General features: G+C 42.2%; 1 protein-coding gene across 3 annotated transcripts in view; it reads left to right on the top strand.

Moving 5' to 3' along the window:
- CRYL1 (crystallin lambda 1) overlaps window positions 1–13808 on the top strand; it is a 64066-nt gene that overhangs the window by 22115 nt on the left and 28143 nt on the right. For all 3 annotated transcript variants that reach the window (XM_072032693.1, XM_027468959.3, XM_027468953.3), the window contains one exon: window positions 9626–9787. In XM_072032693.1, coding sequence (XP_071888794.1) covers window positions 9626–9787 — 162 coding nt within the window. The remainder of the gene's footprint in view (window positions 1–9625; window positions 9788–13808) is intronic.

The raw sequence follows: 13808 nt of genomic DNA on the forward strand, positions 1-13808 counted from the left end.
TGGCTCTGAGCATCTGCTCCTCAACAGAAGAGCCTGTGGGAGGATTTCACCTTTATGAGAAGGTTCACCCTTACCTTTAGCTGCCCTGCCAGCTCCTGTGTTGTCCAAAGCCTGTCTGGAAGGAACTTCAGAGGTTATGTAGTCCATCCAGTGCCCCGAGGCAGGATCAGTCATATTCGGACAAGTGTCTGTCAGAAATGGTTCGACTTGTTCTTAAAATTGTCATGTGATGGGATTCCTTCTCCTTCCCCCTGTTAAGCACTTTATTATCTACCCTTATTCTGAGTCTAACTGAAGTCCTGGGACGTGAATGTATGTGACCATGCCTTTCCATTTTATTTACCATTTTTATAGGTACCACAAATGGTGGTAACGTGTTTTACCACCACTCATTAATTGCTTGCTGGTCTGCTCTTCAGTTAAGGTGCTGCTGTCCTTATCCTGTGAGCCATGGGTAAGAGAGAAGGATACCGGTCTGTGTTCAGGTTGAAAACAAAGACTCGATTACTCAGATTGTGTGGCTTGTTTTAGGGTAACTAATTTGTTTCACATCTGAATCTTCTGTCCACAGACGTATTGTGTTACTGATCCAGTATTTGAACATGTGCTTAAACCCCTTTTTGGAGGAAGTCCTGCACCAGCTGTGTGGAATGCATGTCTGCAGGGGGGAGAGGGGCAGGCAGCCCGTTGAGCTGTCTTCCCTTGGCTTGTATCCCACGTTGCCTGGGTTCCTGCCTCACCCCAAGTGTTTTGGGGCCAGTCTCTTGATCTCACCTCCCTGCAGTGCTCAGCCAGGTGCTCCCCTGTGCTCCGAGCTGCTGGGGCTCCAGCTGTAGTCCTGCTCTAACACAGCCACATCAATTATAAGAGTACATTGTTGATTTTCTTTTTTTCTTTTCTTTTTAATCTTCCTCACTTTAACCGATCAAAATGCTGATACCACACCGAAGGATGCTGCGTAGCCTGGGGCCTCCCTCACTGACAGCTGTGTGTGCATCTGCTGTTCCTCTGCCGTGTCCCACACCCGTACGGCGGTGTGCGAATGTCTCCTGTCCAGCAGCTGTCCTTACCTTCACCCTCAGATAAGGGTAATAGCCTTCCTTAAAAGGAGACAGAAAGAAATGTTTCTCCTCACCCACACCCCATCTTTGTAGTTCAAAATGGTGCATTCTTATTTGACATCGTGTCTTTGTTAAATACTTAATTACTAGACATGGTTGTTTCTTGGGATTTGAGGGGGAGGAGGGGAAAGCTTAGAGTGACGACCTTAAAAACTAAAGCTGTAAAGCACTTTAACACCCCTGGCTTTGACATCCTCAAAATAACTTGAGAGACTAAGAGAAAACTATTAGTTTAGTTTGTTTTGACTTCTGTAATACGAGAACCCAGGAATAATGTGCAGTGACTTACCTTTTCAAAACAATCCACGCTTGCAACTTTGCAAGACCTGCACTTGCAGTCCTATCTCTTCCCTTCTGCTTGTGGTGTGAGTAGTGTGTTAATAGCCTGTACGTGCTGCTCCTTGCACTTGTTACTGATTTGTGAAGTCAAGACAACTTGTGGACAATCCCAGGACTTATATTTAACCACAGATATAACAGCAAATGTTTTGGAAAGTCACTGTTAGAACTCTGATAGGGCTGGAAAGACCTGATGGGGATTTAATTTCAACATGCTAGAGAAAGGGGAAAAATATTTTCTTTACAGACTCTGTGAACATTGTATTTACTTCTCTGCCCTGTGCCAGAGGAAGTAATTAACACCTGAGTGATTCACTTCAGAGTGTAAAGGAGTATACCTTAAGCCAGAGTGTGGGGAGGCTGTTTCTCTCTTTTTTTTTTTTTTTTTTTTTTTTTTATCCTGTTATACTTCCTTATGTAGATATCTTGAGGAAGCTTTTACATGTTATTGCTGGAACTGATTTTAGTTGGTATGTTCATCATTGACCTGAGAGTGTTGGTAAACACACCCAGTACTTGAGTTTGTAGGTGATAGTAAATTCTTTTAGGTGGCCTAAAAAAGTTCTCTAAAATGATCAATGCAGTGCATGTTTGCAGGAAAAAAAAAAAGCTTGCAAAATTCTGAGTATCACTTGGGAAGGGGTGAGAGGTGAGTGGGAGGTTATTGTTATACTGCTGTATGAAACGTTGGTGTGCCCTTGTCTCATAGGTGCTAGACTGCAGACAGTGCTCACCTCACCAAGGATGCGTGAGAACTAGAGGAGGTGCAGGAGGAGAGCAACTGAAATGATGAGGGGGCTGGAGCCCCTTGAAAGAAAGCACAACTTCACGTTGCGGGCAGCGAATTGCTGAAGCTGCCTGCCATGAGAAAGTGTGGTGGCATAAAGTATCAGCAGGTTCTTACAAGAATTAAGCAAGCTGGGGGACAATATAGTGGGCTAGAGGATGTTTCTTACGTTCTTAGGGAAAACCTGGACAACTCTCATCTCTGAGTCATTGCGTCCATGTAACTTGGTTTGGGGAGGTTCCACTTGTCTCTGTGTATGTTGTGTATGTGTGTATTTTAAGATTAATTATATAAAAAGGGGGGGGGGCTATCACCCTACAACATTTTAGACCATCCATCTTAAGCTTTTGATACAGATGAGGAAAACTCTATTTATAAATACATATAGTCATAAATTTATTTTGATGCAGAAAAGGTAAAAGAATACGTTAAAAAAAAAAACAAAAAACAACAATGTGGTGAGATCTGTCTCAGAGTTGTACCATACAGTCATTGTTTACATATCTTACAGTCAAACTATTTGTCACTTGGCTGAAACAACAAAATGCTTTGAATGATTGTGTCTAGTGTAAATAGTAATAAAAATAGTTTGTGTTGAAATTGATAAAGAAATAGAGTCTTAATTTTAAACCTGTTCATATAACAGTTACTGGTATATCCACACATTATTTATCTTAAAACATGTCTCAAAATAAGCACCTAAAATTACTTCAAAAAAGGGTGATATAATAGGAAAACCTGGAATACTTGCTGTCACTTGTATTGCGTAATCATTTTGAATTTTGTGTAGCTACCCAAACCTGTTTAATAACTGTGAAATACTTGATAGTTGAGCTAAATCGGTGACAATAACATCAGAAACAAAATTGATATTTTTACATAATGGCTTGTTCTGATGTTGAAAACACCATTTTACTTTTCAGCCTGCTTTTTCAGCCAAACCCCTAAGCATTGCAGTCAAAATGTCATACTTCTTAATTGCAGTGGTGTGGTTTGTGTGTAACTTGTCTGCTGAGCAGGCTGTGTGTATCGTTGTTATGACAAAACAAAAAGAAATAAGGCCCCCTTTCCTTGATAGTGCACCTTTGATCTTCCAGACAAGAATTGCAGACCTAAACCCTGCAGAAAAGATGAAACTAGCAAGTCTAACAAAAGCCTAAACAGAAGTAATAGTTAGTATTGAAATCCTAATTATACTAGTGAGTGTTTTAAACACTATTTTACTTTAAGTATAATTTGATTTTGGTCGGTATGGATTCTGTGAAACAGCAACAGTGAGGAGCACAGCAGTGCATATGCATACACAAGTGCAGTATTGCTTCAATAACGTCAGTGATCTCAACTGTGCAAGTAAGCAAGTAATATTGTACAAGAATTGTCTGCTAAATTGCAAGGTTTAATTTACAGATAGAATGTACAAATGCTAAAATAAGCTGTTTTTGAAGTCATCTGTTTTTGTTTTTTCTATGAGAGTCCTTTATTATTTATATCTGCTAAATTATTTGTAATATAAAATATTAGGCTTTTGACTGTGCAGTTGCTAAATATAGTTAATAGATCTTTGAAATCTGTTGTTTAACTAAATTTACAGATCTTACAGATGTCTGTCCTTATAGAGATGAACTTAATACAGTTTAAAATCCACGGGTCCCTGCTTTATGCAGGTTTGTGTGAATAAGGCTTTGTTTTTAAAAATGCATCTTTCTAATGTGATTTTGTAGGTTAAAAATAAAACAATTATGCCTGAAGTCTTTTCTGTGTTCTTTCTAGTGGATTATAACTCCAGAAGATAATGAAGGTATTTGTATAAAGGGATTAGGCACCAAGACTTTCAGGAAAGCAGCTTTGAGTTGCAGAGGTCTCTCTGCTCTTTGTTTCTTAATCCTGTGAATATCTTTGTATTCCCTCCAGAAGCTGGTAGTCTGCTGTAGGAATTAATGTGGTTTGTGTCCCAGGAGTGCTGTCGGTCCAGGTCCAGGTTGTGGGACAGGTCAGTGCTCCAAAGGTGGCTGCTGTACATCCTTGTGTATGAAAGGATCGCTGTCACCTGGCTCTGGAAAGCGTTTTCTAGAAAAAGAAAAGCTGAGACCACTTACAGTGCTGTAAATTACACGTGTACAAACACAGGAACAGAGCCAAGGTTCGTGGTATGTTTGGAGATCCTCACTTAACTGCACAAGATGAAGAGCATGCTTGTAGCAGTTGAAGTGGTTACGGTTTCTAAACAGCTCACCTGCTGCTTGAAGCCCTGTTGAATTCAGTGGGGACTAAGATGGCCCAGAACTCCTGCAAGGAATTTTCTACCTTTTGTTGTGGTTAGGGCAAGGCTGCAGGGCGCTCCTGCTGCAGCAGCTGCAGCATAGCAGTGAAGTACAACCGCTGGGGGTTAGGTGGTGTGCTCTGCGAGCCAGGTGAAGGTAGGGGAGGAGGAGAAGTACTGCCTAGGGGACTTCATAACATGCTATGAGCTAGGTGGCTCACCTGTGAGCAGGTGAATTTTTCAAGAATTATTTCTTTCAAGTTCAAGATTGATCCATCTTCACTTGCAGAAATTTACATTGTTATAAATGCTCATATTAATATTCTCAGGGAACAATTTTTTTTATTCATTGCTTCTTCAATACACAGCAACCAGAATCTAGTCAGGAGGTAGAAACTCATCATTGTACAGCTGTGGGCTTTCAGTTTCTTTTTTTGGGGATTCCTCACACTTGGTGACCACTGTCAAGCTCCATGCTTGCTTATAGAGGTGTTTCTGCTGCTCACTCTGACAGCATCATCAGGTGCTGTTATAGAAAGTTGGCTTGCTTGTTGCTGAACAATTAGTAATCTCCATGCCAGCTTAAATCTTTGGCTTTCATCTTACACTGTGATGCTTGTACTGCTATTTTAGGACTATACCGCTGTGTTGCAGTGCTTCGCTCCAGGCCATGCTTTGCTTCTTCACCTCACAGTGCTAGTAAATCCATTGCTTTGGCAGCAGCTCCAGTTGCTGGTGCAAGGAGAAGGGAGGTATTTTGCAAGATAGTGTTCTGGGGAGTGTTTGCTAGAGGGTGATGCAGGTGAATTGCTTCCTTGGCATACCCAAGAACGGATAGGAAGAATCTGGGCAGATGCCAGCATTTAATATAGGTAAATGAAGCTGTGCTCTCAGGTGAGCATGGATGTGTGTGGGAGTGCAGATGGCATGGTGGGAAAAGCCTGTACAAAAACACAAACCCTCTTGATTTCAACAGATTAAGCTTCCTAGCTTTGTATGTACTGGCATTCAAATGGTCGCATCATATGTGGGTACAGATCCTTAGTTAGGGGCAACTGAACCCTGATCGCAATGTCAGGGTATTGTTAGGGATAACTCAGGTATGTCCTTAACCTTCTCTAGTTCCTTCAGAGCTCATAGGCTGCCCGAGTAGCAGCTATGTTGTCTCTGAACCTACAGGTAACAGGCATTAAGCTGTCTGACAAGAAGTCTTTAATACAGTGCAGCTATTCCAGGAGGTGGGTTTTAAAAATGAGCAGCTGTCGTGCTCTGCTCAGGCTGCTGAAGAGGACATTTAATAAATTTCTAGTCAGATTAGCAGCAGCCTTGTCCAGACGTTCAAGCCTTGGGATAAAGGCGTACTGTTTCTCACAAATGAGAAGTGCAATCTCTACAAAAAGTGCACAGAAATATACGGTGTCACTTAAAATGCACTGAGGTGTTGGCTAACCTTTTTTGCACTGATTCTTTGAGGGGGACTGTGGTAGCTTTAAAACTGAATCTTATCTTGCTGTTTGATCTTCTTTTTCTCAGGGTAAACAGAATAGCCTCAGACCGCTCCAGGCTCCATAACTGACAGCAAGTGAGGCTCCTGTTTAATAGGTTGTTTAGAGTTTAATTTTTCCCCTCTGTTCTTAAGGGAATCGGTGTCTCTGAGAAAATAATTGCATGCCCGATGAGGACAGAAGCTTTATTGCGGTGGTCCAAGAACCTGAATACAATTGCGACGATATATGAGAAACTTCAAGCAAATGGCCCATTCAGAAACCTTACGTAACTGTGGCAGGTTTGAGTTTCCAACAGATTCGGATTTGCCTCTTTGATTATCATTTGATGTGAGAGGAGGCTTAGGGTTTCAAGTTCACAATACGTCTATTCAGTGAGACCCGTTTATTAGCCTGAACAGTATCTGCAGAGTTCTCTTCATCTTTGGCTTTACTAAAAGAAGCTATTTAAACTTAATTCCAGGCTCCAAGCTTGTTGGTTATGAGCAGAGTATCACTTTGTTTTGATAAGGATGTCTATTACTTTGCGCTCTCTCTGGAGTTCTTAAATGACCCCGTTTATCTCTTCTGCATCATGGAACTTTCAGTGCTGCCCCATGCAACGTGCTTATTTTCTTGGAAGACTTCAAATTAGTCTTAACCCATTTATATCCAGCCTGATGGAAACTCTGGGCATTCCTGCTGAGTTCAGCATAGCAGGAAGGACCAAATGACATGCTGATAGGTGGGAGAATCTTAGGGCTGGAAAAAAGTAGGTACTTTCTGCGTTTTGATGGGGAAACTGAAGTTTTGCAAGTTTAGGATTATTTTTAGACTCTGTGAAACCCTTCTGGGGAACAAAAAACAATAAAAACAAACAAACAAAAAAAGCTGGCTGACTTTATTCCCCTGCTTTGTCCTGGACAGACTGAAGTCTTTCCTATTGATTGTGAGATCCACTGTAGTTCTCCCATGTCCATGTTGCTCTCAGACTGGTGGATTTGTAGGAAGAGTGTCTTCCTACAGAGTGTCTGTAGGAAGAAAATTCGTGTGGCTAAAGCACACCTAGAGTTGAAGCTGGCTGTGTCTGTGAGAGAAAATAAAAAGGGTTTTTTTAGATATGTGAATGGAAAAAGGAGAACTAAAGAATACATAGGGCCGCTCCTTGACAGGGAAGGTCTTCTCACAGACGATGACATAGGCAAAGCAGAGACGCTTAACGCCTTCTTTGCCTCTGTCTTCAATGCCGATGATGGGCTTCGGGACCCAGGGTGCCCCGAGCTGGAGGACCGGGACGGTGGAGATGACAAACTCCCAACCGACCCTGAACGTGTGCGGGATCTGCTACTCCACCTGGATCCCTACAAGTCCATGAGTCCGGATGGGATTCATCCCCGGGTGCTGAAGGAGCTGGCGGACGTCATCGCGGAACCTCTCTCAATTATTTTTCAACGATCCTGGGAGTCTGGAGAGGTCCCGGTAGACTGGAAGCTGGCAAATGTTGTGCCGATTTTCAAGAAGGGTCAGAAAGAAGACCCTAGCAATTACAGGCCTGTCAGTCTCACGTCAGTGCCTGGTAAAATCATGGAGAAGATGGTTCTCGAACGTATTGAGGCGCACCTGGGGGACAAAGCAGTCATTGGTCCCAGCCAGCATGGGTTTGTGAAGGGTAGGTCCTGCCTAACTAACCTGATTTCCTTTTATGATAAGATCACCCGTATGGTAGACCAAGGGAAACCAGCTGATGTGATTTTTTTGGACTTCAGCAAGGCTTTTGACACGGTTTCCCATAGGATCCTACTGGACAAAATGTCCAGCATACAGCTAAATAAAAACATCATACGATGGGTGAGCAATTGGCTAACGGGCAGGGCCCAAAGGGTTATGGTGAATGGGGCTGCGTCAGGCTGGCGGGCGGTCACCAGTGGGGTCCCTCAAGGCTCCATTTTAGGGCCGGTACTTTTCAATATTTTTATAAACGATCTGGATGTAGGAATAGAAGGCATTTTGAGCAAGTTTGCTGATGACACCAAACTTGGAGGAGTTGTGGACTCGAATGAGGGTGGAAAGGCCTTGCAGAGGGATCTGGATAGGTTGGAGAGCTGGGCGATCGCCAACCGCATGAAGTTCAATAAGAGCAAGTGCCGGGTCCTGCACCTGGGACGGGGAAACCCTGGCTGCACGTACAGACTGGGCGATGAGACGCTGGAGAGCAGCCTAGAAGAGAGGGATCTGGGGGTCGTGGTAGACAACAAGTTGAATATGAGCCGGCAGTGTGCCCTGGCAGCCAGGAGGGCCAACCGTGTCCTGGGGTGCATCAAGCACGGCATCGCTAGTAGGTCGAGGGAGGTGATTGTCCCGCTCTACTCTGCGCTGGTGCGGCCTCACCTCGAGTACTGTGTGTAGTTCTGGGCACCACAGTATAAAAAGGACATGAAACTGTTGGAGAGTGTCCAGAGGAGGGCTACGAAGATGGTGAAAGGCCTGGAGGGGAAGACGTACGAGGAACGGCTGAGGGCACTGGGCCTGTTCAGCCTGGAGAAGAGGAGGCTGAGGGGAGACCTCATCGCAGTCTACAACTTCCTCGTAAGGGGGTGTCGAGAGGCAGGAGACCTTTTCTCCATTAACACCAGCGACAGGACCCGCGGGAATGGAGTTAAGCTGAGGCAGGGGAAGTTTAGGCTGGACATCAGGAAAGGGTTCTTCACAGAGAGAGTGGTTGCACACTGGAACAGGCTCCCCAGGGAAGTGGTCACTGCACCGAGCCTGACTGAATTTAAGAAGAGATTGGACTGTGCACTTAGTCACATGGTCTGAACTTGGGTAGACCTGTGCGGTGTCAAGAGTTGGACCTGATGATCCTTAAGGGTCCCTTCCAACTTAGGATATTCTATGATTCTATGATTCTATGATTTCTGCATGCTCTTCTTCAGGCAGCTAATGGGGATAACTTTAAAATTACTGGAGAGGTTCTGGCTGTTGGCTCATATAGGTAAAACTTCACACAACTCTGTAGTGCTGAACATGCTCTGTAGCTTGGGGGAAGTTTTGATAGCGTGCATTCCACTTCAGAAATCTTTTTCACAGTTGAAGTAGGTGTCTGTATTTAAGCTTTTAAAGCATGGGGATCACAGATATTTCAGTGCAGGTTTCAGAACTGTAAGTTGTGTTATTCTGCCTTAGTTCTGGAAATCATAGATTTGTCTTCTTTTGAGCTACATATGATCATTTCCATCTTGTCTGAAAAAGAACAAAAGATGACTGACTTACTTCATTTAAGGTTCTCTTTTTTTTTTTTTTTAAATAAAAAAAAGGCAAATCAACAACAACAGAAAAGAACAAGTCTTATTCCTCCTTACTACGTTACCTCTGTATGAATAGAAGTCTATGCAAAGCAGAATCATCTGCTTTGTGTTAAATCTCCAGTGGTGTGTGGTCATCCATCTTCTGCTACAGAAAACCTCTAGAGCTTTCACTTCCTTTGTGTGTAGAAAGGTATCTTTGTAGTATGGCTCATGGTACATCTAGGCTGAATTAAAACTGGTGGTTTGTGTGGATCAGTGAAGACTGAAATGCATAGATAAATGCTATTAAAATAGAAGAATTCTAATACTGTTCTTTGTTCTTATTTCAGGAATGTACTCCAGAAAACCTGGAACTGAAAAAGAAGATTTTTGCTCAGCTAGATCTAATTGTTGGTGACAATGTTGTATTGAGCAGCTCGACCTCTTGTCTCTTACCCAGCAAACTGTTCACTGGCCTTAAACATGTTAAGCAGTGTATTGTGTCGCATCCTGTAAGTGTGGTGGCATGTATTGTTTTTATTGTAACATTATAGGTATTTAATGAGACTGTGTCCCAATTTCTTCTCTGCAGAATGAGAGGATATGTGGAGTGCTTTCATGTCTTTGTTAGTGTGCAGGGCCTGAATTTTTGGAAATGCTTTAGTTTGGTCATTCTGTGAGTGGCAGCATATACAAAATTGAGGTTTAGTGTATGTTTTGTACTATTGGTTCTAGATACCTTCCATGTAAATTCTTGTGTGCACATTGCGGTGTTATTCCAATTAATTGTTCTCAAAAAAAATTATAGGGACTCTGTGTTTTGTAGACGAACCTATAAAAGTCCCTGTGCTCTTCTGATGGCATCATTATTATTTTTCTTGATGTAATTTTTCAGTATCAGTAAGGTTCCAAACAGCAAGCTGTATGCACTTGTCAGGTAATGTAGATGAAAGGTAGAAAGCTTTAGCTCTGGTTTCATCAAATTATTGATGTAGAGGTGGTATACCTGAAGAGGAGCAGCAGAGAAATGAAATGAAATGGAACAAACTGTACATAGAGCTGAATTTGCATGCTTTGTGTCTGACTGGGACAAGGCAGTGATGCGTAAGTAGCATGACTAGAGGTGGCAGCAGAACCTCAGAATGCTGAAGGACACCTTTGAGCCTCTGTAGGCATTTGTGGGGCTGTTTTTCACAGCCTCTGTCCTCAGTGTGGAAGAATGTTTTGTCTTAATCACTGGGGTTTTTACTGCTTCTGTTTCTGGACTCTGAGTCTGTTGACTGATCTTGCAAACAGAAGGCTAATCTTATATTAAGAGGGCTGTGGTCATAAAGGCTTGCAGTAACTGGAGAATGGTACTCTTCTGCTGTATGTGGCTCATAGAATCACCGAATAGTTCGAGTTGGAAGAGATCTTAAGGATTATTGAATTCCAACCCCCCTGCCGTGGGCAGGGATGTTACCTGCTAGATCAGGTTGCTCAAAGCCCTATCTGACCTGGCCTTCTGCACTTCAAGGATGGGGCATCCACAGCTTCTCCAGGCAACGTGTTCCAGGGACTTGCCACCCACTGAGTGAAGAATTCCTTCCTTATATCTACCCCTATATTTCTAAATCTACCCTCTTATCCTATCACTCCACTCCCTAACAAAGAGTCCTTCCCCAGCTTTCCTGTATGTCCCCTTTGGATATCAAAGGCCACTTTCAGGCCTCCCTGGAGCCTTCTCTTCTCCAGGCTGAACAACCCCAACTCCCTCAGCCTGTCTTTGCAGGAGAGCTGTTCTGGCCCCTTGATCATATTTGTGGCCCTCCTCTGGATTCATTCTGATACTTCAACATCCTTCTTGTGCTGGGGGGCCCAGAGTTAAATGCAACACTCCATGTGGGGTCTCATGAGAGCAGAGTAGAGGGGGAGAATCACCTCCCTTGACCTGCTAGCTAAAATGTTACTACACTTTGCCTTTCCAGGGCAGAATGTACATTAAATGCCAATTCCGTTGGCATACTCAAGAGTGGCAGTGTGAACACAAAAATCCAGCACTACTTTATTGTGATACCTCTACAGCTGCCTGTAGCCTAATGCTGCAAATTGTTTGGTCAGCCCCTCTGACACCCCTCCACCAGTACCATTGTGCCTTGGAGTGACTGAGGAGAAAAAGGAACAAAAGGATTGGTTTCTCTCCTTAAAACTGATTTTTTTATCCCCTTTTAACTAAAAAGGAAAAAGAAATCAAGCTTCAAAATACGTATCTGTGCCTAGGATTAGCCTTTCTCCAGTCTAAAACTAGGGAGTTCCTTATCTCAGATTTCTAGGATTGTAACTTTCCATAGTGCAAAAGATCATGTCTCTTCTAAGCTTCTGTATTAAGGAACTATAACTATGATTTTATTTTTGTTACCGTTTCCTAGGCTTCTTCCTGTGCTCTTCTGTTTGTCAGCCTTTCATTTTTTTTCCATTACTCTTTTATTGTTATCCCAAACTGGTTTATTCTGGTTGATCCGTTTAGTTTGAGCTGCAGCCTTCATAGGAGCTACTTCTGAAACCATCTTTGATCAGATCTGGCAAAGTAGCTAGTTTCTGCATAAACACTTTTCTAGGTTGCTGTTGTAAAGGTATGTGTGTTTTCCAAAGTAAACACTTCAGAGTGCCATAAAATGTGTAACTGCTCAGAGATGGCTTTGCAGTCTGAGACCATTTTCTGAGTAGTCTCAGCTTCAATCATAGGGGGGTGTACTATTCCAGGGCATTTCTCTATTTTTTTTTTATATCAGTAAAAACATTTGCTTTGTAGTAGTAGTTGGTTTTTGATTGTTTTGTTTTAATCATGACCTTACTAGCAATTTAAACAAAAGTAGGACATGGGGAATGGTGGCTGAAGGAAGGAAGCTGTACAGAAAGACACTGAAAATAAGAAGTGTGGAATTTGATACTTTTATAGAAAAATAAAAAGCTCAAGTTGTAAAGCCTCTGGGACAGGTGAGCATGCTGAGGAGAAATGAAGAGAAATTTCTCAAGTACTATATGAGCCTGCCCAATCACGCAGCTAGAAACACGGAGCTAGAGGAGACTGCCACTGAGTGAAGTTCCTTGCTGTAAGAGGAGCCATGTTATCAAGTTGCCTTAAAATATATTAAGCTCCCTCTTAGTTTTCGTTTTTTTTTTTCTTTACTTGACTGCTTCTATATGAAGTTTTATTTCAATCTTACTAACGGTCCACTAAAATTTGTTTGTGTAGACTGTGGTTTTATAGCTTTTGTCTAGTTTAATTCTGTCTGTTTTCTTCATTTATCCCTTCTTAGCTATCATTCTGTTAGGCTGAGTAAGGTAAACTCTCCTGCTCCCTTAAAAATGGCTTTGCATTACCCTTCTCATTTTTAGAAGCCTTTTTTTCCCCTCCCTTTCAATTTCATCTTCATTTTACCACGTTTAGTTGTTACCAACATTAGTTATCTCACTCTTAAACAATTGTCCTCCTAAGTCTCCACAGCATGCTCAGTAACACACCCATACACTCCTTGTGCCAACTCAGTGAAATAAAATATTTCAATAAGGTCTCTGTCAAAACTAATTGTGGAAGAAATTCTTAATAGCCTCAGTCTTGCTCAACAATTAGCTCGTCTTCTTTCTGATGAGACCCGGTGATATACCTAAGGGTTAGAAAAGCCTTCAGAGAGCTTCTTGCAGTGTTTCAGGTCTTGCTGAATTGCCTGGCACCACCATGTCTGCAGTGGTGTCCATCACACCACACAGCTTTGTTGGTGGCACTGCCAAAGAAAATAAAGTAAATGTATTACATGGGTAAGAGCAGGCATAGTTGTACAGCAGGTTACGTGTTGGTCAGATGCTAAAGTAAAGGAAAACATGTAAGTGCTGAAACAAAAACCAAACCAGAGGAAGGACTGCTGGCACACTGCTGTGATTAAGTCCTGTATTTGCATTTACATGAGTACAGTTAAGAGCAGCTGACTGTGAGGGAACATGGTGAAAGAATCAGTATTTAATTATCGTCCTTTAAATGTGAATGTTTTTTCTGGTGGTCATTTATGGTATGTTGGGTCTGACTGTTGGAAATGAGTACAAGAGCTTCATTTAAGACCTTAAGAATATGGCTTACAGACTCCTACTTCTGGAAGGAGCACACACTGGATACTGCCTGTAACACTGACCTGAAGAACCTTAGGCACTTCTAGGATGTTCATTACAATTTTTTGTTTACAACTTCAGAAACATATTGCACACAAGTCAGGACTTGTGTGTAAAATAACATTTGGGAAGAGTCATGGAGAAGTAGGGTTTTGTGGCTTTTTTTAAAAATAGATGCAGTGTTGAAGGTAACTTGTTCTGCAGCTTTTTTTTTTTTTTTTTTTTTTTTTTTTTTTTTTTTTTTTGGAAGTATGTATTATGTGATATCTGTTAATGTGTTTACAATATATTCCCAGCCTTGGGCCAGTAGCCATTTATCTGTTGAGTTTTGCATCATACAGGTGGTGCATAGGAATAATTCTGTTACAAACTTCCTGATTATTTAAAAGG

The sequence above is a fragment of the Anas platyrhynchos genome, chromosome 1 (assembly GCF_047663525.1).
Source record: "Anas platyrhynchos isolate ZD024472 breed Pekin duck chromosome 1, IASCAAS_PekinDuck_T2T, whole genome shotgun sequence".
Lineage (NCBI taxonomy): Eukaryota > Metazoa > Chordata > Aves > Anseriformes > Anatidae > Anas > Anas platyrhynchos.